Below are 23,914 nucleotides of genomic sequence, written 5' to 3' on the forward strand. Positions count from 1 at the left end.
GGAAAGGTATCTCGTTCTTGTGTCAACAGGCTGCAAACGTTACTGTTTATGTTTTAAACTTCACAGAGACTGTTTACATAAAGGCTGCTCAAATTTTTATTAATTTTTTTGCTTGTAATCTGACATCTTCCTCAATGTCTCTACAACAATAAAGCCTCTGTGCAAGACGTCTAACGGTACAGCTAAAATGTAACATTTTTGTCTTGCTGTCTACAAAATGAATGCATTTTCTTTTAAACATGCAGCACAGGTAAAGGCTTTGGTTCCCCTCGAACCTGGATCTAGATTCTGCAAGGGCGGATCTAGAGAGGATCCAGGGTGGGTCATGCCACCATCACAGCAAGAATGGACCCCCCTGTGCCCCCCCCTGCTGACGCAGACTCTAAACATTAACTCATTCACTGCCAATGAGGACTAATGTCGTCATTTTAAATCCAACCGTTCACTGCCAATGACGACTAAAGACGTCATTTACATTTTTTTACTGTTTGGGCATCGGAACGAGCCCCCGCACCGAGAGAACAAACATCTCAGCTCTGAAGCCGATCTTCATCTGCATACATCACACGTCACATGATCAAGAAGCAGAAAATCCACACGTTAGGAGTCTGCTGATCACAATTCAACAACGGATTATGAAGGAACGGATAACGCTCTAAACACACAGATTCTTCCTGATGTAAGAGGTGAGTCTCCGCTTTGTTTTGGTTGTTTTGGCATCGACATCATCCTAGCGCGCAACGTTCTGTCACTCTTAAAAAACAGTAAAAACGGCGAGAAATGCTGGCAGTGAAGGCCTTTAGCGATCAGGAAACGGCTGGCAGTGAATGAGCTAATTAGCACAGATTTTTTGTGATAATTTATTCTAATGGAAGGTGTGGAACCAAAGCATGAGAATGCATTTATTTAAACCTTTTCACTGCATTTTTGAGCATTTTTACTGTTCTTTGAAGAGTCACACAACATGTGAACACCAAAACTACCAAAAGAAGGAGTAGACTCTATTGTTACATCAGGAAGAATCAGCTTGTTTCCCCCATCTTTCACAATCTGTTGTTGAAGTGTGAGCTGCAGAAGCTTCTCTGGTTAGCGCCTCGTTTTAGGCATAGCAGCGTCCCAAAAGGATCTCCTAATACATGGATCGTGTGCTTCATGATCACATGACATGTGACACACATGGATGAAAATCACCCATAGAGCTGTGATGTTTACTCTCAAGGTGCGGGAGCTTGTTCCCAGACCCGCCTCGTTAAAAAAACGCAGTCGGACGACTTTAGTCGTCAATGGCAGCGAATGAGTAAAGTTGAAAAGGCACGCTGAGACAAATACTTTCACGTTGCTGGGGATAATGCTGTGTAATTTTTGCAACGTTTTATTTTGAAACGTATTGAAATGCTGCTGTATCTAAGCCAACTGTGGAATTGTTGTATTGTTTTAATTACACACTAAAATTTCAAATACTTAAAAGCAATGATTTTAATGTTTTCTTACAAATGTGCCTCTAACAGAGCAGCAAGCCCAGCTTGCTCCCTAATATTCATCTAGAACCTCCCCTGAGTGGTACCAGGCTGGTACTACCAGCAGACTGTCCTGAACCATAATGAGCCTCACCTGTTTCAATTATTCTTCAACTAATGTCACTTTTTATTCTTCTCCTGTTCTCTCCTCTTGGTATTTTCTTTCAGCATGGATTGCAACGTCAGCTTTTCCACCATCTACTGATCTGCCATAGAAATACTTTGTAAAGCACTTTCACTTTGTTGTTTTTATTAAAAAAAGGAATATGTAAATGTGGACCTTTTACCATTCCAGTTTTTCATTTCCAGTATTTTTACTGTCACATTTCCTCCTCATCTACATTGTGCAAGTCGGTCCAGATGACATTCAGACTTAATCACAGGGTCGTGTCTCATTGCTCTGAGGAACAGCGTCTTCTGTGTTTTCCCCAAATACTGAAACACTAATAAATACGAATAGCTTTATTAAAATTAAACTTTGGTTAATGTTCGTGTCCTATTTTAGAAGACCACAAAAATAACTAGAATTAAAAATATTTAAATGTTATTTTGCACAGCACTATAAAGAACACGGCCTGCATTCATTATTACAATTTATATTTTTATTTACTCAGGATACAAGACAGTTCCTTCTACAACGTGTCACCTTTTAAAAAAATGTACATGCAATTTTGGTAAAACTTTATTTCTCATATCTTCATCCCCCTATTTGTTTTGAATTTTTTTTATTGGGAGTGTTGATTGACCAACTCTAGGGGGCAGCAGCACGAAAAAGCTTCCTTTACCTGCAGAAATCTCTAGAAGAAGAATGAGTTTACGGCAGTCACCAAAGAGCCTTAAAGAAAGACTTCCTAGTAGACACCACTATACATAACGTTACAAATACAGACCTACGTTACGTTAACTGAACATTCAGATTTTAATCACAGCGCTGTTGTTTTCTGTTCTAATATTTAAAATAGTAAGGAATAAAATATAAAATAGAATCATTGAGTTTTTATGAAGTCAAACGTGTACCTCTGCCAATTCGACGCCATCTTTCTTTTTGTTGCGTATCCCCATTTAGGTTCCCCGTTAGTGACGCATCTTCATCTCAACATACTCTTTGGAGTTACCCATCACTCCACTGAAACGTATGACCTGTCTCTGGCCTTGGCGTGCATTGCGGTGCTGTATTTTCTGTAACTAGCTTTCTGTCCGACCTGTGGGCAGGTGAAGCGGGCGCTGTTAAGGCGGAGCGGAGCCAAAATGCTAACAAGTAGGGCTGTTTGTCGCAAGCTAGCACCTCTCATTAGAACCTCTTCAACAGTGTGCCGGCAGAATGTGAGAAGAGCGGGTAGGTGGAGGAGTTATCTTGTTGTCTTCTAGTTAGCTGGCTAATATCCAAGCATTAGCTGTATGAAATGACACCGCGGTGAAGTTAAATGACAGTGAAATTACTGAACAGTGTTTAGGTCGCGTTAAACTGGCCGGACATTAATTTAGCCTCAAAGTTAATTATTAAGTGTTCATTTACAGACATATTTACAGATTATAATCTACCCTGTGCTAGTTGGCAGTGTGCCTCTGCAGGAGTTGCACCATTCATTTGTGTGGCCTGTCAAGATTTTCTCAACATGGTTTCATGGGTCAACTTTTATCATAAGGACTTTCCCCACTGAGGGAGAGAAAGGGAAAACAAGCGCATGTGCATTAATGTTGCAGGCAAATTAGGTTCATGAAAGGTTTGATAAATTAAGTAGGGTGCTTGTTGTCAATATATTTAATTTGCAACTCTTTTTTTTTGAGAAACTTTAATGAATCAACATTAGAATAAAACTGAGCTGATTAGCTCATCCAGAGAATTATGTGGATTCCACGTTTGTATTTTGGTTTAGATTTTAGTGAGTTGGTACATAATTCAATATGCAGCATATTATTTATCTAAGTTTATATTTTCCTAACATTTGAGCATAAAATCTGAAGAAACTTTTATTTTCATGTCTTTGTTGTGACTGTTTTCATGCTTTTTTAATTTATTAAGCAAATTCATCTCTGATGTTTTGGTTTTGATGTAAAGCTTAATTGTCATACAGTCACATTCTAATAAATCCATAAAACAATAATGTTCTGTACAGTTAAATGTTTTTAAACTGACTTCAACCAAAGTCATGCGTTTTGTTCTTGTTGTGTCTGCAGGGTTGAACAATGCCAGAATACCTGCATGTGTGCCTGCAGCGCATATGTCCACTGGCCCGCTGGGGGGAGGTGGAGACAACCTGAAGTACGCCCTGCTGGTCGGAGCAGCCTTTGTTGGTGGTATAACTTATGTGAGTAAATGTAGTTCTTCATGCAAATGCTGTGCAATGGGATGTTTTGACAACAGAATTATTGCATCAGGTTATTTTTTGTTTTAAGCTTAAATTTCGCTAACTACGCTGATGCAGGTGAGTCTGTTTAGAAGCGCCTAATGATGAAATCCACCTTAAAGCTACATTAACAAATCTGCGATACAAGTAGCCTAAAATATTTTATTCATGCCTTTTAACAACATTCTAACATTGTATAGCTGTAATTATGTTGTGGAAATTAAAACAAAAACATAAAATTAAGTGGTTCTCTTGCATTTGTGGAAAAAGCTCCGCCAATAACACGGCTTGATCCGAAAGCAACTATTGGATCATCCGATTGTCGGTCCTCCACTCACTGCGGGTTTCTGACATCAGGGGGATGTGGCCTAGGGGGGAGGGTTGACAGGAGGGGGTGAGGGTTCTGCGACTGTGTTTGTGATTAAAAGCTAGCTTGTTTAGCATATTTGCCATTGCAGCTTTAAATGTTTGCTGAGTCTTGTGGCTAACACACTGCCATGTCAAAATAAAATCCTTCATCGTGTGGGACAACTTAGTGAAGTGATGGTTCGGATCTTTTTAAGCGGGTTCCTGCAGAATTCTTATGAACAATCAGTATCTTACTTGCTATAGATGGCTCTTTGAATAACCTAACCCTAGGTCTGCGCTGGGGACTTCAGCGGAGTGGGACAGCAGCGGAATGTCGCTGCTCCAAGTAGAGTCCATTATAGTCCATTTTAGGGGTTGATCCAAACCAGATGCAGCGTGGGACTTTTCAGGAGGCAGCCTGAAGATGGGATTTGGTTCTATTTATGCTGTGAACCGCTTCTGGGATGCATCAACTTCTAGGGGTGCACCGATTGCATTTTCTGACTCGAACTTGAGAAAAAACCTGACTTGCCGATACCGATTTTGTCCCAACTAAAATCAGATGACATCAATGTTTCAATTTCCTTTTATTGAGAAACCCAATATGAATACTCATGAAACAATACCAGTTTCAACTGGACATGAGGTAATGTTCTCAAATATAAATGAACATCTTTAGCTTTGCCGTTTAAACTACAAAATCATATTCGTTCCTTTAGACCTTCATTTTTCTAATTTTGAAAGCAAAACGTGCACCTGTTTTGACACACCTGTCCAAAAATAAATTATTCTAGCAATGATTTGCTTTAACATTAACTAAGGGTGCACCAATTGCAGTTTTTGGCTGATAACCGATCTTGGGAAAAAAACACGAGGTTGGGGCCGATGGATCGGAGCACCCCTATTAATTTCCACAATTAACATTGGGCTAGATAGGAAGTCACACACAGTATCAGTGTAAAACGTCTGGTAATTTTCAAAATAAAAGTCTTTTGCAGAGATGCTATATCTTAAATGTAGATTTTTTATTACCCTCTTAGGAGTTTTGAAGCTTCAAAAACATTATTACCACCATGAATGAGTGAAATACAAAAATATTAGTGACTCACCAACTGATTAAAGATTCTGGAAAGCAACTGTTGGAAGGTAACAGGAGAGAAAGTGGGTGCAAGCCAATTCCCATCAGGTCAGTTGTAAACTGGGCCATGGACATCTCCTTCAGTGGCAGACGGAGACATCCCAGATGTAAAACAGACCGTAGCTCATTCATTCTCACTGCAGCAAGAGTGTGTAACTCCACAGTTTAACTGGTACTGGCATTATCTCCGTACCTGTGGAATATCTGCATGTCCGTGTCCTTTGTGATGTTTCCTCTTGGAAACTCGATTTTCCATTTTATTCATTGAATGTGTGCAAGTGTTGCTGCTGACCTGGTGTTGCTTTATAACAGGCAGTAATAACCCTGAAGGGAGACCAACGGAGATATGAGACGCGTTTGTCAGAAATATCAACGAGACGGCAACGGTCAGCCACACCGGTCCAGACAGAGCCTCCAGGTGAGCAGACCTACCTGCTGAGAGAAGCTGACAACTCATGTAAAAAAAAACTTTTGATGATGATTATTCTGTGTTTTAGCTGTTGAAGCCACGACGACAGAGGGTGAGTGACTTCTTATTGATGAAGGGGTGGATCAGCTGACTCTAGCAGCAGCACACACTTCAGCTTCCTCTGTGTTTGCACATAAAACAGCAGGTTTTGGGACGTAAAAGTGAACTGCTTTAAAATCTGAATCGGTGTAAATCTTGTAACTATCAGCACTGTTTTCCTTTCTTTCTCCTTTATTTTTGCACATCTGAACTCTCTCCCGTCTCAGCCGTCTCTGAGCCGAAGCTCGAAGCTGCGCCTTCACCGGAGGAGCCGAGACCCCCACCCGAGGTCGCCGCAGCTCCCAGTGAAACATCACCACAACCTCCAGGTTTTATTTAGATTTAAAACTCAAATACAACATCCCGTTATGCATGGATGTTGAGTGGTTGTTGTGTCCAGACTGAATGTTCCTGCATGAACCGTGACCTCACCATAAGTGAAACCTTTTTCCAGTTTCCCTTCAGCCGCTGGAAACTCGAATGCCGTCGACACTTCTGTTTTCTTACTGCAGCTGTTGAAATCTGTCAGCATGTTCTGCAAATCTGCTGGCTCATTATCATCTCTTCACTTTATTCTGCATTTTTTAAGAGGAGAGGCGTATTGCTACTAATCTCATGACTTTATTCAAATTAGTACCTGCTTAATTAAGCTCATTTAAATGGTAAAATGTTTTGTGATGCACTGATTTGGTGTGGTAGAAAATCTGCATTTTTGTGTGATTTGATGGTAGATTTATCATTTTTTATGTTAGTAAAGCATAAATAATGTGTTACTCCTATAATAATCAGAAACTAACGCCATGTTCACACGTAGCCATGTAACAACTTCCCTGCCCATCTAGGAAAAACCACTGGTCATCACCTCCTCGTTTTCAGCAAGTACATTTGTGGGCTTGCCAAGCCTGTAGGGGGCAGTAGTTTCCCAAATCATTGGCGTCTTTCCTAAACAACCTTTCTCTAATGTGGAATAAGTAAGTGGCGGGCAGTAACCGTCGTCCTTCATCTGCGTTCTTCTACACAAAGCAGTAAACGAGCTGGTCACAAGTGAATGTAAACACAAGCGTTTGTGTCGCCGGCGAAACCTAAAAACGTGATTATTTATGTCTGCAAGCAAATGCTGACAGCAGAGAATTCGCAAATCTCAGTTTATCTTCACTTTCACGTGAATGACGGGCCAAACCGAAGTAAAATATCTACATTTTGTTGGATGACCTACTCCGTGTATACAGAGTCTGGCTTTAACCAGATGAATGAATACCTCTTTAAATGTTCAGGGACAGTGTCCGTTAATAAACATTTAACAGTGTAAATGTACCCAATTATAGCCAAAAGGTTAAATCCAGCAGCAGTGCCAGGGCCCCAGGAGATAACGATGGCAAGCCCCCAGGCCCGCTCCAGGGCAGGCTGGGCTCGGAACTCAACGGCCTGGGAGAAGAGGTCGCTGAGACCCGACAGAGCCCAGAGCGAGCAGGCAGGTGCCAAAAACCAGCCCAGAGCGAGCAGGCAGATACCAAAAATCAGCCCAGAGCGAGCAGGCAGATACCAAAAATCAGCCCAGAGCGAGCAGGCAGATACCAAAAATCAGCCCAGAGCGAGCAGGCAGGTGCCAAAAACCAGCCCAGAGCGAGCAGGCAGATACCAAAAATCAGCCCAGAGCGAGCAGGCAGATACCAAAAATCAGCCCAGAGCGAGCAGGCAGGTGCCAAAAACCAGCCCAGAGCGAGCAGGCAGATACCAAAAATCAGCCCAGAGCGAGCAGGCAGATACCAAAAATCAGCCCAGAGCGAGCAGGCAGGTGCCAAAAATCCCAGCACCAGACACGAGAGCTGCAAATACGCATCACCCACCAGCAGGAAATGTGACAGGGTGAGGGTAGGTCAAGATGTTGTAGGGCCACAAGATGTCCCAGGAAAGTGGAGGAGTCCAAGACCCTACCTGACAGTCACACACAAACACTGTCACACACTCCCACCCTCATGCTCGCACGTAAACACATTTAACCTACAGACACACAAGAATACACACCATACACCCAAACACACTCTGGTCCTGGTACTCCTGCCCAGAGAGTTAACCCATTCCCGGACACTAGAGATGGTCTCGTTCTTACTGGGGTAATGATGAGCAGGCAACCCGGCGTAACGCAGGGCAAAGCGACCCGCCACCCCAGACCTGACTAGATGGTCAGCTCCCACTCCTTGCCTCTAGCCCCGGGCAGCGAACCGAGAACAGAGGTGCTTGCTGTTATGGAGTGCACGCTGCAGGGGATGGGGCAGTGCAGACATCTTCTGGACCCCCAACTCCCCTCGTACCCTCTAGATGTGAATGTGCCCACCCCCAAGGTGTGCATTTGTGCCGAATGTCGTTGGTGGAAGTGTTTAAATAGCAAATAAAAATTGAGGCACAGGCCGCCACGTGACTGCAGAGAACCAGATCCATCTTTTCGTGTAAGCAGTAAACAGATCATGCTCTAATTTTTTAACTCTGTCTCTTTCTTCCTATCCTGCTTTCTTCTAAACCAACCCCCAGCAGCAGACTCCACGCCCGCTCCACCCCAGCTGCCCTCACACGCCCCCTACCTCCTCATAGGTGGAGGCACCGCCTCGTTCGCCGCTGCCCGGTCCATTCGAGCCAGGGATCCTGGTGCCAAGGTCAGTCCCGACTCTTCTCTCAAACAGAATATATCTGGTTTTTCCTCTAGTTTTATCTGTTGGATGTTGTTTTGTGTTGTTTCCAGGTACTGATAGTGACCGATGAGCCAGACCTTCCGTACATGAGGCCGCCTCTTTCTAAAGAGCTGTGGTTCTCCGATGACCCCAGTGTGACCGAGACGCTGCGTTTCAAGCAGTGGAACGGCAAAGAAAGAAGGTGAGTTTGATGTGCTTTTAACAGCGTTTGAGATTCCTGCATCTTTTCTGTCATTAATTTAGACTTCATACTAACTAGAAACACTCGTGTTAAAACGTTACAGCTTTTAAGTGCAGTGGGGAAGTGTTTAATCACATTTTTGATTACTTTAGTATAAAACGTTAATTTAATCGGTGACTTTTGATGTAAAAACCACAGTTAATCAGTTTTCTAGTTGTGTATTTTCTACCTTGTATGAGTTTATATGAACTATTAGCCAAATATTTTATGGTTTCTATTAGGGCTGTCCCAATCAGGTTTTTTTGTCCTCGAGTCCGAGTCATTTGATTTTGAGAATCTGCCGATACCGAGTCCTGATCCGATACTTTTGATACATAAAAAAAAAAATAAGAAAAGGAAGAAACAGTTCCAGAATGTTTCTTATTTTTTATTTAATTACCTTTTTATTTTAATTTTTAACAACAGATCACTTCTGTGAGGTAGCTTGAACAATCAAGTAATAAATAACATAAATTCTTCACTTTTGGGCTTTATTGCAAATATAAAAAGTCTAATATAACAACTGATAGCACTTCAACTTAAAATACCTGGCAGGGGGCTATTTTGCCTCGGCCCCCAAATGAAAATGAAATAAGTCCACCCTTTGGGACTGTTGTGTTTTTCTGACAGCATCTACTTCCAGCCGCCATCTTTTTACATCGATCCAGAACATTTGACCGGTGCAGAGAATGGAGGCGTGGCGGTTCTCGTTAACAAAAAGGTTAGTTTATGGTTCTGTCCCTTTTAGCCCCAACTGATATTTGTTGTTTTTTTATGTCAGTTCGTATCCTTATTAAAATTCACAAATGTCAGCTGTTGTTGGCCAAAAATCTGTTTTAGGTGGTGCACATGGACGTGAGAGGAAACAAGGTCAAACTGGACGATGGCACTGAAATTTCATATGAAAAGTGTTTGATTGCCACGGGTAAGCAGTTTTGTGTTTAAAGGACCACTTTTGGTAAAAATTAGTTTAATTTAGAGTTTTGTCTCCAGGTGGCGTCCCAAGAAATCTGCAGGTGATCGAAAGAGCCGGAGAGGAGGTGATGAAGAGGACCTCTTTGTTCCGCAAGGTGAGAGTTTGACCACCAGAGGGCGATTTAGATGTATCCTCATTCTATTAGATGGAGAAACTAAAAGCTCTGAATAAATGTGTGCAGTTAATTTATTTAAATATAAACATAAAACACACATTTTTCCTCAGATTGAAGACTTCAAATCACTGGAAAACGTCTCAAGGAAAGCTGAGTCCATCACAATAATTGGGGGTGGTTTCCTGGGCAGCGAGCTGGCCTGCGCCCTGGGCAGGAAAGGTGAGACTGAGGAAGTGATGGATCACATCAAACTGTTTATCTTGGTGTTTTTGCGCTGATGTCCCGGTTCTGTTTCCAGCTGCTGAGTCTGGATTGGAGGTCGTACAGATGTTCCCTGAGAAGGGCAACATGGGAAAGGTGCTGCCTGAGTATCTGAGCAACTGGACAACAGAGAAAGTCAAAAAAGGTTTGATTGGACATCTTCCAACCAGTTTGTCAGCTAAAGAAGTTTTTCCTGACTTTTCTCATCGACTCTCATTTTCTTTCTGTCCTTCCTCCAGAGGGAGTAAAAGTCATCACAGAAGCTCTGGTGAAATCTGTGTCTTACAGAGACGATAAGTTAGAAATCCAGCTGAAGGACGGTCGACTGGTAGGTTACGGTTTTAGCTCCAGTCTGATCGGGACATCAAGCGTCAGGGTTTTATGGATTTTCTGGTGTTTCAGGTAAAAACGGATCACATCGTTGCAGCTGTTGGGCTGGAGCCAAACGTAGACCTGGCTAAGTCGGCAGGGCTGGAGGTGGACTCTGACTTTGGTGGCTATCGAGTCAATGCAGAGCTTCAAGCTAGGTCCAACATCTGGGTGGTAGGTTCAGTTACCAGTTTAAACCGGAAATAACGTTTGGTTAAGTAGCCCTCTAAAGAACAACCGGTGTTTCACAGCTGTTTTTGTAACATTTGGCTACGGTGCCCTCCTCTGGTCAGATAATGCCACCATTTTCACACATATAGTTGAATGTTTCTGCTGTCTTCATTTTTCATGCTACTCACCCTCTCTCTCTCCTGTTCCGAATCAGGCTGGAGATGCTGCTTGTTTCTATGACATCAGATTGGGACGCAGAAGAGTTGAACACCACGATCACGCCGTAGTCAGTGGGAGGCTGGCTGGGGAGAACATGACTGGAGCCAGCAAACCGTACTGGCATCAGTCTATGTTCTGGTGGGTGTAGTACTATTAGCTGTTTCTAACGTTGGTGCGTTTTTACCTTTGAACGCCTCACTTTAGGGACTTGAGTGGATTTCCTAAAATATGATGCAAACAAACCTGGAGGTGTAAAACTGCACACGCCTAAATCTTGACATATTTCCTGTAGTCGTTCTGTTTAGTTTGGGAAAAAGTTTCCAAAATGAGAAATTTCAGCAGTAGAAATGAAAACCCTCAAATGAAATGAGGGTTTAAGCCGAGGATGAGTGCTTGTTAGCGCCTGGCCTTCCTGACACAAACCTGCCTGTGAGTCCCGCTGAGGCGGTGAGCGCTCTGAGACTTTGTGTTCCTCCACAGGAGCGATCTGGGACCTGATGTTGGCTACGAGGCCATCGGGATCGTTGACAGCAGCCTGCCAACAGTAGGAGTGTTCGCCAAAGCTACGGCCAAGGACACACCTAAAGCTGCAACTGAGAAGTCAGGTAGAGGAGGGCAATGATAGCATTATTTTAGCATGCATGGATGATCTGTTGCCAGTTGTGTTGTTAAAGTATGTAAAGATGTTCTAGGGATAACCGAATGGGTTCCAGTGTTGTGAGTCAGGCTTGTTCTGGTCGTGTTTTAGGGACGGGGATCCGCTCAGAGAGTGAGACAGAGGACACGGCCGCCAGCCCAGTGGCCTCTGCAGCACCCGCTCCAGCTGTGGAGAACAAGGACGAATACGGAAAAGGAGTCATCTTCTACCTGAGGGACAAGGTGGTGGTGGGCATCATCCTGTGGAACGTTTTCAACAGGATGCCCATCGCTAGGAAGGTACGAGTTCATCTCTGAGTTACTGAACAGAACCACTAATCCCACCTCGTTGCGCTAAGCTGTTGACATTCTGGTTTCTAGATCATCAAAGACGGAGAGGAACATGCAGATCTGAACGAAGTGGCCAAGCTGTTCAACATCCACGAGGACTGAGTCGATCACCCTAACCTGAACTCTGGCAGCGACTGCCTTCTTGATTTAAACATGGAAACCAAACAAGAGGATCAATGTAAATTAAACTATGTTGATATTTTCATATTTGGAGTTTGTATCTGCTGCTCTTGTTGTCCTTTCTGTTTTTGGCTGTTTATACCTTCATCCCCCCCCCCCCCCCCCCCCCCCCCGATCAAAGCAGCTCTTTCTAAGAAAAGCTGCAATAAAAGCTATTTTTAAATGGGACTGAAGCCGTTATTTCCCCCCCCCGGATGACGACGGCGATGAGCAGATATTTTGACCTCTACTCTGAGCTGTGATTGGCTCCATGGTTGTTAAAGTCTGTGTGGTTGAGCTCATCTGTCCTGGGGAGTTTTAATCAGAGCTGCACTTGACGGGTGACGGCTTCAACCACATTTGAGCTAACGAGAACTTTTTTGTATCACCGCGGCATCGTGGGCCGTCCGGCCGTGAGGCGGCACCTCTCCAGCGTGCTTTATGGTGCGAGGGAAGCACTTCTGGTCTAAATCCAACGCACACGTCGACAAAATGACACTGAAATGAAGCTTGGCCTACTTTTCTTGTCCCGGGGTCAAAATGAGCAAGCATGCAGAAATGTTTTCTTTCTTTGCGTCGTCTCCTCCCACTTAAGGCATCTTGTTATTACGACAACTCTTGTGTTTTCTCCTCTCACACTCTCTTGATCTCATTTGACACTGGGAGCTTCGGAGCGAACTGTGGAAGGAAGCTTTCAACTGTGAGGCAAACACGTGCAGCCACAACATCCCAGCGCGTTCTTTTGACATTAATTTTACACGAGCAAACCGCTGAACTGCTGCCTCCTGTGCGGAGGAATAATAGGAGCTTCCACATCTGTATCTGAATTTTACTGCCCAGTGCTGCTGAACGTGAACACCGTCTGGATGTGTGCAACATGTATTTGAATAATTTAGAACATAATGCATGGAGGATAAAATACTTAAATAAGTCAAATTACAAAGACTGATATTAAAGTTGTGTATGATTATCTCATAAATAAAAAATAATAATAAATAAGCATTTTAAAAGAAATTATACAATAGTTTAATGTATTTCTTTGTCATTAAACTAGATTTTATTTTATTTTCTGTTGGAAAGCTTTTAGACTTCAGCCGGTGGAGCCGCTCCGCTGGAGAAAATGGTGCTGTGTCTTTAAGGGCTCTTGCTGTAATTCAGCTATCACATGGCCATGAAAAAGAGATCAAGCTTGAAGTCATCCACAAACAGACGGCGGAAAAAAAACTTGAATTCTGAATAATACAGCAGCAGCTTCCTGTGTTTTCCACCTGATTCTCAGCCCAGAAGACGGAGTCGGGTTGGAGAGCTACAACAACTTCTGCTTCTCTCTTCATCTTAAAATGCCTCTGAACAGTTTCTGCTGGCTCTGGGCTTCGTCTGTCTTTTTTCTACAAGGCAGGTGAGAAATGATTTATCATAATTAGACCGGTGAGGCATGTTTGTGTTGCATTTGATCTGATTCGACACTTTCAATGTTCAGATTTAACATGATGAACTGAAGAGTGCAGGAGGCTTGTCAACATCCCTGCTGAATAATTTATTAATCTATAATTACATCAGGAGTATGGGGTACCATTTGTAAAGACAGAGTCATAATTTAACAACAGTATAATGCATTATTTAGACTGATCATATGAGAAAAGAATAGGAGTTAATTTTTCTGTAATTTTCATATTATTCACCCATTTATAAATGTTCAAGTTTCCAACTAAATATTTAGTTAGCAAGCTAAATATTTTTTGTGAGACCTAAATATTTAGTTTATAAAATATTTAATTTACTAACCAAACATTTCATTTGAAGCTAAATATTCACTTTGTAAACAAAATGTTGAGCTGCAAATTAAATAGTTATGTTCCTAAATAAAGATTTAAATCCCAGCTAAATATTTCTTTTGCTAAACATTTAGCATGCAAAATCAATATTTATGTTTATCCCAAAAAACAAAATTTTACCTGAAATTTAAACATTTATTTTGAAAAATAATTTAACGTGGAGATAAATATTTAGTTTGCAAACTAAATATTTATCTCCAAATTAATTATTACATTAAATAATGATTTTACTAAATAAATATTTAGTTTGTAAAATAATTTTAAATATAAAATGTTGCTTGCTAACTAAATATTTATTTGGGAATTTTAACATTTACAAAAAATATGACATTAAAAATTAACTCCCATTTTTTTTCTCTTATAATAGTCTAAATAACCTAAGTTTTGACTCTTTGACTTTACAAATGGCTCCCCAAGAGGTGAAATGCATGATTAATGATGTGAAAAGGACTAAAAATGAACTTTAAATGGATAGTTTGGTATTCCGTTCTATACTCTACAAGCCCTATACCAGAATTGAATCCAGTTCAAATTTAAATCCAGATGTTTAAAAATCGACAAGCTTTAACAATGAAACTAGATGGTTTTTGGCCCGACCCGTCGTTTGGCAGGTCGGGACTCTGTAAAGAGATGAAGTCCCCCAACAAGACACCCAAAGCCCCGTCTCCGTCTGACTTCCTGGACAAACTGATGGGACGCACATCTGGCTACGATGCTCGCATCAGACCCAATTTTAAAGGTGAGTCCTCTGACAAGGTGTGACTTTAGAAAATAAACACTGTGCTGCTCAACTAACAGCGGAGCAGCACAAACCATCCACAGATGGTGTCAGGAGTGAGAAATGCTGCAGGAGATCAGAATTTCACACACTTTTACATTTTTTCTGCTATCATACATTATCAGTGTTCTCGTGCTGACCCACAGCCGTGGGTAACGACTCCCTTTGCTCCTCTGCTCTGACAGAACAGTGCACTCACTCCTGCATGTCGCCCCACAGGCCTGCTTCGGTCCAGTCTTGAGCCCCGTTCCTGAGTGAGGCCACTAAATCCTCTCTGACAGACTTCACCCTTAGCCTCCAGGGTTGCACTCCATGTTTATTTCATACTTGCTCCACATGCTTGTCAGCGCATTGCCGGGTAGATCCCAAACGATTATCTTTAAATATACTAATGTCACTGACGCAGAATCAATAAATCATGGCTGCTGGAAGTGATTCAGTGAAATATTTAAATCTTTTGGGGTCTTCAGATGGATTATTGTAACAGGAGCAGACTAGATACGACAGCGTGGTTTTAGTTTGTGTGTGGAGTGGATGCCACTCAACAGGAATCTGCTGCTGGTTGGTTTCTGCACATAGAAAACATCACATCCAGTGTTTGAGGAGCATTATGTTTGCTTCTGTCAGGTCCTCCTGTGAATGTCACCTGTAACATCTTCATCAACAGCTTTGGATCCATCACAGAGACGACCATGGTGAGTAATTCCTGCTTTTTAATGCAGCAATGTGAAAAAGATCTAATGAAAGTGTTTGATTTTAGTTTGCACGTGTGAAAAAGACCTCATAGATGTGGAAGTTAGCTGTGGAGTCAAATGGGAACTGAATTTGCTCAGATTGATAATAAATGTCTTTTCAGGGCGCCACACAGAGAACGGCTCCAGTTGAAATCTGATCACGTTCAGTCTGATTCATTCCAGTCCAGCACAGACAGGTTTAGTTTCGATATAAAGCAATGTAATCCAGTTTTATTTGTATTTTAGCCAATGGGAAGGAGGCTGAGGAGCAGATGAACATATTCAAATTAGCAAGAAAGAAATGGAAGCTAAAGCTGTGGTAGCATAACTAAAGGGATGGGTCAGGGTAACTAAAAACCAGCTGTTACTTTAAACTTTGTCAAAATAAAAGGTAATAAAGGATAAAACAGGAACTGAGTTTAGAAGAAACAAGCATGCAGTCCACACAGCCTCTGGAGAAGAAACCATTTCATTTGAAAGCCGCTGCTGACGAGACACGCCTCAGCAAAGTCGTGAATCTCAGTTTGTTTGGAACCGGGGTCATCACATTCGGCCTGAAAGCCCCGCCCACTCACACACAAACAAAGTCATAGCAATTTCTATATATTTTCTGCATCAAATAGCATTTTAAACAAAAGAAAATTAGAAAAGAAAAACGAAAACATGCAACAACAAATTAGGAACTGCTTGAATTATTAGGAATAAACACATGGACTCATCTTTTATCAAGTCTCAGAGCTACATGGAGATGGGCGGGGCTTAAAACATATAATGCAGCCAGCCACTAGGGGGCCTTTCAGTTTCCTCTGGCTTCAACTTCTGCAATGTGGCAGTTGTATGTTATTGAATAAATTGATGGAGTAAAGTTAATATTAATAAGGTTCTTTGAGGAATATATTGACAATATTGAATAATTGTTTTTAAAATATGCACATAAACCTCTGTTTTTGAACAGAATACTTTATTATTTACACAATACTCTCTGACCAACGCTTATTTTAGAACAGATTTTAAAAGGAGTTACCACAATAGTAGTTTTAAAGTCACCCAGTACAACATTTAAAAAGAGAATAAAACAAAACCTCTGAAGCCTCAAATAAAGATTTTATTTTATTTTTAGATAATAAATGTGCTAACATTTCTTTCAGTGCTGTAGGAAAACTTTTAAATCTGATCAACTTTCACATGCGTCATGTTTCGGAAGATGATAATAAAATGGAATATTATGCTAAAGGTTTGCGTTTCTGAATAATGCTTCCTATTAGCGGAGCCGCTTCACTGAGTCGTGTCACAAAGCATAAGAATAATATCTCACCACCCAAGGAAGATGAGCTCTCATCCTCTACTGGAGCCAAAATACTACAGAGTAGTCATACTGTAAGTAAATGTACTGCATTCTGAAGAATTTAGGAAGTAAAGCAATCCTCCATCTGTTAAAGATGGAAAATCCATTCTTCTGTAAAGTACAACCAACATCCAAGGACTGAGGTGAAAGTACCATGTGGTCCCTGAGGCTGATGCATTATTCATTCATCATGGCATTATTTCTGAATCATCAGTCTGAACACAAAGCTGCGTGTTTTCATCGTAGCTCCTGGAGCTGAACTACTTTACTGTACGAGTAGTTTTATGTGCAGGAGAAGGAAACCCCTATTCTGACCCACATCCTGCACAAATCTGTGATTTTTATGGTCGACTATCGTAAGCGTAGTGGAGCAGAGGTTTCTGGAATTGTTGCTAAAATCCAACAAGGTACACTTTAACAGTGTTTCCTTTTAGTTGCATCAAATTTTGTGATTTTATTTTGCAATAGCAGCTGCATTAGTGTTGTGTGAAAAATCTCAGAATGTTTCTTTTATATTTTATTTTATTTTATTAACTGTGACGCTTCAGATTGCTTCGTGAGTTTTTTTCCTGCCAAACTGGATGGTATTCTTTATTTATGACACATGGAAGGTGTCTTTTTAACTTTTGATTTATTCACATTTGGAGTAAGGTGACTAAAATACCTCTAACTGGAAGCCTTTAAATTTTAATTCATGAACTGGTGAGTGCTGTTTACTGTCATTCAGGTCAGGAGCACTTATGTCCGTCCGTCTTCCTGCCTCCTGTTTTTTGTTTCCTCGCCTAAAAGCTGAAGGTTTATATAATTATTGCTTCTGTTCTTAGTCCTCTCACTTTTATTAGCTTTGCATAATATTCATAAATGTGTCTAATTCTCAAATTGACCCTTTTATGTTGATTAACCCTGTCTGCATACTGTAGGACTACCGGCTTAACGTGTTTCTTCGGCAACAGTGGAACGACCCACGACTGGCTTATAAGGAATATCCGGACGACTCCCTGGATTTGGACCCCTCCATGTTGGACTCCATTTGGAAGCCTGACCTGTTTTTTGCAAATGAAAAGGGAGCAAACTTCCACGAAGTTACGACAGACAACAAACTTCTTCGGATATTCCAGAATGGAAATGTCCTCTACAGCATCAGGTGACTGGTGTGAAATGGTTTTAATAATATGCAATCGGGCTCTCCACTTAACAAGAGCTTCTGCATCCAAAGAGCTGACATCTAAACTTTAAAGAGCAAGTCGCCCCCTACCAGAGTCTCACTCCACTCCCACTTCCTGTTTGAAAAATGCAACAAATGCTGTTGCCTGGCAGACCAAGAGGGTGGAGTTGCTAACAAATACACACACGCGCGCACACACACACACACACACACACACACACACACACACACACACACACACACACACACACACACACACACACACACACACACACACACACGCACGCACGCACGCACGCACGCACGCACGCACACACACACACACACAGGCTCACGACGACAATGTGACATCATAATGTACCAGCTAAGGTCATAGTAAACCTCTTAGCCAATAGCGATGGCGGATTTAAACTCAAATGCAGTGCAGAGTTTTTACCTGAAGATGGCACAACACTAACAGTTTTAGGCAGAACATTTACATTTGAACTAAGATGCACTAAAGTGCCAAAGTATTCACTACGAGTGTCTACAGCATGATTAGGCACTCATTTATGGAGTTTATTAGCAAAAAAAAAGTTGATTTGGGGGTGACTTGAACTTTAAGCTCTCTGCCCGCCCTGCTATGTTTGTCTGAGCTCATTTGTAATTGCACCATCCAGCACGCACTGTAAACAAGGTAATGTTGGTCCATAACTGCAGGCTAACACCAAATCAGGTCAGTAAAGTGGCGCTAAAGCGGTGAGGCAACCAGGCATAAAGCTGAGTTATACAAGACGTCGGCTTCCTGCTGGTTTCTAGGAGTGTGTGTTAGCAAGAATCTGGCGATACGATATGATATATATATATATATATATATATATATATATATATATATATATATATATATATATATCACAACACAGGGGACACAATAAGCTATGTGACGTTTGCCATTTTTAAAATTGAATTCACTTTAGAAAACGCAGGCCTGGCGTTTCACAATCAGTGAAACGCCAGGCCTATCTCAATGTTCCATCAGAATAGAGGCTGTAAAAATTCAAATGTGTAAATACTTCAATAATCCCAGGAAGAAATTAAATGCTGTAGAAACACATATTGTTTCAAGCAATAATAATACAGCAGGTCTGGAGAAGCCTCTGACTGAAGATGCTCTGTTGTTGCTGCACGGTGGTATCATGTTTTATCAGGTTTATGTTTATCGATCCCTGACTCTGATGCTGCTACCCTGACAGGCGATGAGCCAAGAGACTCTCCTCACCATAGTTATAGAAGTCATGCAGCATCTTGCTGCAAACCATGAAGGACCTGAGTGTTCTGGAAAAGTACTCTGCTGTCAAAACTGCTGCCACCTAGCAGTCAGAGTTTAAATTGCACCACACAAAAGAAATTCAGTTAATGTTTGCATGCACATTCCCAATAAAATATGAATACACTGCTTTTAAATGTTGAATCAGCATCATAACGCATCATAATATTTCCTACTTCCCTACTGGTTTCTGAAATGAAGGCTGTCCTAAAGTTTAAAGCTCAGACCTCAGCTTTGATGTTGCAGACTTGGTCCTGCTGGCCCATGGGTTTGTGAGCTCTCTGTGCCCTGAGTTCTGCCTGCAAGGCTTTCATTCCCACTTGAGACCACTGCAAATGTATTATTAAATGAGTAATCTACCTTTAAAACCACATGCACGTTATTGTTGTTTAATATAGGGAACTTTGTGGTGTTTAATGTACCATGAGAAAAGCCTCTGTTGTCTCAAACCTGCTTTCCCATGTAAATTAGAAATGCTGTAATGGCCATGGAGAAACAGTTTGCTCTGAGAAAGTTGGTTTAACATCCAACCCACTGTGACATTGCCTGTACCAACGTTAGTCATGATAATGCCAACTGCAGCCTGAGCTACTGCTAATGCTAACCTGAGCTACCTCTGATGCCCTTGCTGGATAAGAAGAAAATAACAAAGAAGAATGTTGGAGCCAGAGTTCTCAATGGTTGACCCGAACCTGGTTACGCAAAAGGACGGGGACAACCAGTCGGTCCATTTTGGGCATTATTATGGGATTGGCCAGCTCTGACTTCTTTTCCTAAAGTGACAGAGCTCTGAAACGGCTCATTCTGGAAGGCACTGAAACTGCCAAGAATAAACTAATGAAACTGCTTTATGTGAGAGAGGTTTTTGAGCAAAGAACTTCACAAACACATTTTATGTAGGTCATGGAGCCAATATGTTTGTTAAAACGTCGTAACAGGTCTACTTTAAATGTAACCTTTGACCCTGGATGAAAACACTCACATGAGGACACAATAACTGCTGTCTCTGTCCTTCAGGCTGACTCTCACTCTTTCTTGTCCGATGGACCTGAAGAACTTCCCCATGGACAGCCAGATGTGTACTATGCAGCTGGAGAGTTGTGAGTTCATCTTCTAAAGCCATAAGAAGGACACAAACTTTGTCAGTGAACATGCTGCTCTTTGTGCACCTTTATCCACCTCTAGTTGGATACACGATGAATGACCTCATCTTTGAGTGGCTGGATGTTGGAGCAGTGCAGGTGGCTGATGACCTGATGCTCCCGCAGTTTGTGCTGAAAGAGGAGAAAGGTCTTGGCTACTGCACCAAATACTACAACACAGGTATGTGACACGGAGCCGGACGATGTCCTAAACTCTGGGTTTGTCAGCATCTGCTGACACTGTCCTCCTGTCTTCAGGCAAATTCACCTGCATCGAGGTCAAATTCTACCTGGAGCGCCAAATGGGTTACTACCTGATCCAGATGTACATACCTAGCCTGCTCACCGTCATCCTGTCCTGGGTGTCCTTCTGGATCAACATGGACGCCGCTCCGGCCAGAGTGGGGTTAGGGATCACCACTGTGCTCACAATGACGACGCAGAGCTCAGGCTCAAGGGCCTCACTGCCGAAGGTCGGACTATTTATTTAACATTCTACAGAACTACCCTTACAGAGTTTACCCTCCTAAACACATTATTTTTCTGCTTCTGTAGGTGTCCTACGTCAAAGCCATAGACATCTGGATGGCAGTGTGTCTTCTTTTCGTGTTTGCGGCGCTGCTAGAGTATGCAGCTGTTAACTTTGTTTCACGGCAGCACAAGGAGTTCTTCCGACTGAGGAAGAAGCTCAAAGAGCAGCAAAGGCTGAGGACTGTGAGTACAAGCCACCCACTCAGGCCCTCGGGCAGCTGTCACCTGCTATTGCCTGCACCCAGCTATGCAGGAGCAACAGTTCAGCTGCATGCTGCGCTCCGACTGGGAAAGGCAGCCAGCAGTGGCCTGTGGTTAATGCAAGTCACCTCACTTCACTGTTGGTAAACGTTCTTGTGTCGGATATTAGAGAACAAAGGGGAGCAGAAGTGGGCTGAGTCTACCATCTAGGAAAAATTATTTCCTAAATAAAGCATCTGTTTATTATTAAAAGTTGTGTATTCTCTTCTCTATTAGCAGGGCAGCAGTGACAGTAAGGTGAAGGGAAATAACACGCCAGGGAATACTCCGTATCATGGGAGTGTGAGCCAGCGTTGCAGCGCCTGTGCCAGGGTGTGTGCCGTCTCGCCGTTCAACCAAACAGCAGGTGGTCAAACCCCAAACTGGGTCTCAGTAAGTCTGGTTGTGTTTTCCAGGAGGAGGAGCTGGCCCATCAGGGTTTTCTCTTCCAGAGCATTGGACTCGCTCTGTCAGCAGGAACTGCACCAGAGATGGATGCAACCCCGGTCTTTGCCGACTTACCTCCTGGTTTAGGTTTTTATGAAATCCGGCGACGCTTCGTGGAACGGGCAAAAAGGATCGACACCATCTCCAGAGCTCTTTTCCCCATGAGCTTCCTCATGTTTAATGTCCTCTACTGGCTCACCTACAAGGTTCTACGACACGAGGATGTCCAGCTCACACTGTGAAGACACCCCGAGGACGGCAGACACGACTTCTCTTCACTGAAACTGACAGACTGAACGTCCCTAGATAAGATGCATTTTGACTGCATGCAGGATGCCACTGCAAAAATCTGGCTTTTATGCAACTCTGATGGTTTGTTTTCCATTTTATTTCTGCCAGACGTGCACTTTTTAAAATTTACAGTGAGTCAGAAACGATCAAATCCTTATATTCCAACTGAAACAAACAGTTATTCTCCTAAATGTCATGGTTCCAAACACATCACTGAGACATAACAGATATCACTGAGCTGCACTTACTGCTGTGTTGTTGTCACACTTTTATTTACAGGCTTGACATTTCTACTGCATAACTCTAGGAGTGAATATATCTATATTTTTAAGACATTAATATTTTATCTTACAGAAATTATCCAAGAAAAATTAAATAATAAAGTCTGAAATAACAGTGGATCTTCAGAATGTCTTTTATTTTGAAAAGACAGTGAGCCCTGAAGTAGGTTGAAAAGCCAAAGGAAAGATGTTGATTGACTGCTGTCCTGATTCATCACAAGGAGGACGCTGCAGAGGCAGCTTGGACCCATATCACAGGTTCTGAGAGGTTCTGCTGAGGAACCAACGTCTCCTTAAGGCTATGGTGCCTGTCTGCTGCAACAGGTCCACTATCACGGTCCAAAAAGAATCAGTTGCACAACCATCTAGAGTAGGAGTCTGCAACATTTACAATCCAAAAAGCCGTTTTTCTCCTCAAACTTTGTTTAGAGCTAAAAAGGAGTTTAGAGCGTTAGTGGTGGTCAGAGGGGCCGACGGCGCCAAATGGCAGCCTCGCCTCTGTCAGACCTCCCCAGGGCGGCTGTGGCTACAAGTAGCTTACCATCACTAGCAGTGTGTGAATGTGAGAGTGTGTGAAAGCGTCTTTGGGGGTTTTGAAAAGCGCTATATAAGTTCAATGCATTATTATTATTATTATTATTATTATTATTATTATTATAACAGGAAGTGTGGGTGGAGTAAGACTGGTAGTAAGGTGACTGACTTCAAACTTGCATTTTTATTTTATCCACACATTATTTCTTTATCATTTCTTAGAGGCTGACTGCTTAGTAGTGCATTACATAATATGGTTAAAGCTGTAATACTTTGAATAATAGTTTATTAAAGCTTAATAATGCACTACGTAACTTAATAAATGGATCCTTATTGTAACGTTTTACCAAATTTACATTTCATTACAACCTAACTGCTGAAAATAAATAAAGGATACAAAAAAAAATCTAATTCCTTTTTTTGTGTGAAACTTAAAGTGCTAAACAAATTACTTCCCTAAAATTTGTTGATACATCTAAAACTAAGAAATGGATTAAAATAAATACGAATGCTTTAGTACTTTTAATGTTTTAATTTTCAGTCAGAATAAGCTGTTAGTCAGAAATATTAACATGCTTTTTAGGTGCTTTACACTAAATCCACACTTCCATGAATTCCTTTCTAATCTAAAATTTCACTAAAACTTTTTCTCTGAGTTAATAAAAATATCACAGCAGAAAATGCATCTTAAACCCCTCGATATCTGCCAGAACACCGTTTTTATTTTAAAGATACTGCATGTCTGTGCCCTGGAGAGAACCCTTTCACTAAAACCTGTCGTTTAAAAAATAAAACCTGCCTTTAAATGAAGCAGTCATATGAATATTTTATGTCAAAGTAGCAGTCACGTGCACATTTTAAAGGTGAAGTAGGGCTGCACATATCAGCAAAAAGTGTCAGGCTAAAACAGGCGTGGTCTATTTTACTATAGATACTTAACTTTCACAGTTTTCAGACATCAGTTGAGACATGTTGAAAAAAGAAAGAAATGGTAGAGCTAAATTATATACGTGTGGGTTTTATTCTGAGTCCAGAGACAATGGTGAAGTTAGGTGATTCATTTGTCCTTGTGTTTCCTTTCCTGCTCTAAAGCGAGATTAGAAAATTATATGTTTAGCCGCTAGAGGGAGTCACTGGCGCGACTATTTAATTATTACAACTACCACAAGACAACAAAAATATAATAATAATAATAATAATAATAATAATAATAATAATTATTATTATTATTATTATTATTTCATAATTACCGTTGAATAAAT

The 23,914-nt window shown here is 41.6% G+C and overlaps 2 protein-coding genes and 1 long non-coding RNA gene across 6 annotated transcripts; 2 read left to right on the plus strand and 1 right to left on the minus strand.

Moving 5' to 3' along the window:
• Window positions 1–1,639: 1,639 nt before the first annotated feature.
• On the minus strand, window positions 1,640–2,581 carry LOC139072220 (uncharacterized). Its single transcript, XR_011521810.1, has 3 exons — window positions 2,535–2,581; window positions 1,805–1,960; window positions 1,640–1,723 (listed from the first exon to the last, which is right to left on the minus strand). It is a non-coding gene; the product is annotated as an uncharacterized lncRNA (long non-coding RNA).
• A 61-nt stretch (window positions 2,582–2,642) lies between these two features.
• On the plus strand, window positions 2,643–12,069 carry aifm1 (apoptosis inducing factor mitochondrion associated 1). Of its 3 annotated transcripts, none has more exons than XM_015961058.3 (18): window positions 2,643–2,853; window positions 3,696–3,826; window positions 5,664–5,769; window positions 5,849–5,872; window positions 6,087–6,188; window positions 8,389–8,510; window positions 8,597–8,727; window positions 9,397–9,487; window positions 9,607–9,691; window positions 9,760–9,836; window positions 9,968–10,076; window positions 10,156–10,263; window positions 10,358–10,446; window positions 10,521–10,661; window positions 10,873–11,015; window positions 11,358–11,482; window positions 11,626–11,813; window positions 11,895–12,069. In XM_015961058.3, exons 1-18 carry the CDS (start codon window positions 2,766–2,768, stop codon window positions 11,964–11,966), a joined length of 1,932 nt encoding a protein of 643 aa, XP_015816544.1. In that variant the 5' UTR covers window positions 2,643–2,765; the 3' UTR covers window positions 11,967–12,069. The 3 variants fall into 3 exon arrangements, with proteins under 3 accessions (XP_015816544.1, XP_015816545.1, XP_054586603.1); XM_015961059.3 differs by having other exon boundaries at window positions 8,392–8,510; XM_054730628.2 differs by lacking the exon at window positions 6,087–6,188 and having other exon boundaries at window positions 8,392–8,510.
• Window positions 12,070–13,261: 1,192 nt separating this feature from the next.
• Window positions 13,262–21,928, plus strand: LOC107386581 (glycine receptor subunit alpha-2). Of its 2 annotated transcripts, XM_054730630.2 has the most exons (10): window positions 13,262–13,422; window positions 14,470–14,597; window positions 15,264–15,331; window positions 17,636–17,859; window positions 20,204–20,286; window positions 20,372–20,509; window positions 20,587–20,801; window positions 20,884–21,042; window positions 21,337–21,432; window positions 21,516–21,928. In XM_054730630.2, the coding sequence occupies exons 1-10, from the start codon at window positions 13,364–13,366 to the stop codon at window positions 21,786–21,788; spliced, it is 1,443 nt and encodes a 480-aa protein (XP_054586605.1). In that variant the 5' UTR covers window positions 13,262–13,363; the 3' UTR covers window positions 21,789–21,928. The 2 variants fall into 2 exon arrangements, with proteins under 2 accessions (XP_054586605.1, XP_054586604.1); XM_054730629.2 differs by lacking the exon at window positions 13,262–13,422 and having other exon boundaries at window positions 14,380–14,597.
• Window positions 21,929–23,914: the final 1,986 nt, after the last annotated feature.

This window comes from Nothobranchius furzeri, chromosome 10 (genome assembly GCF_043380555.1).
Source record: "Nothobranchius furzeri strain GRZ-AD chromosome 10, NfurGRZ-RIMD1, whole genome shotgun sequence".
Taxonomy (NCBI): Eukaryota; Metazoa; Chordata; class Actinopteri; order Cyprinodontiformes; family Nothobranchiidae; genus Nothobranchius; species Nothobranchius furzeri.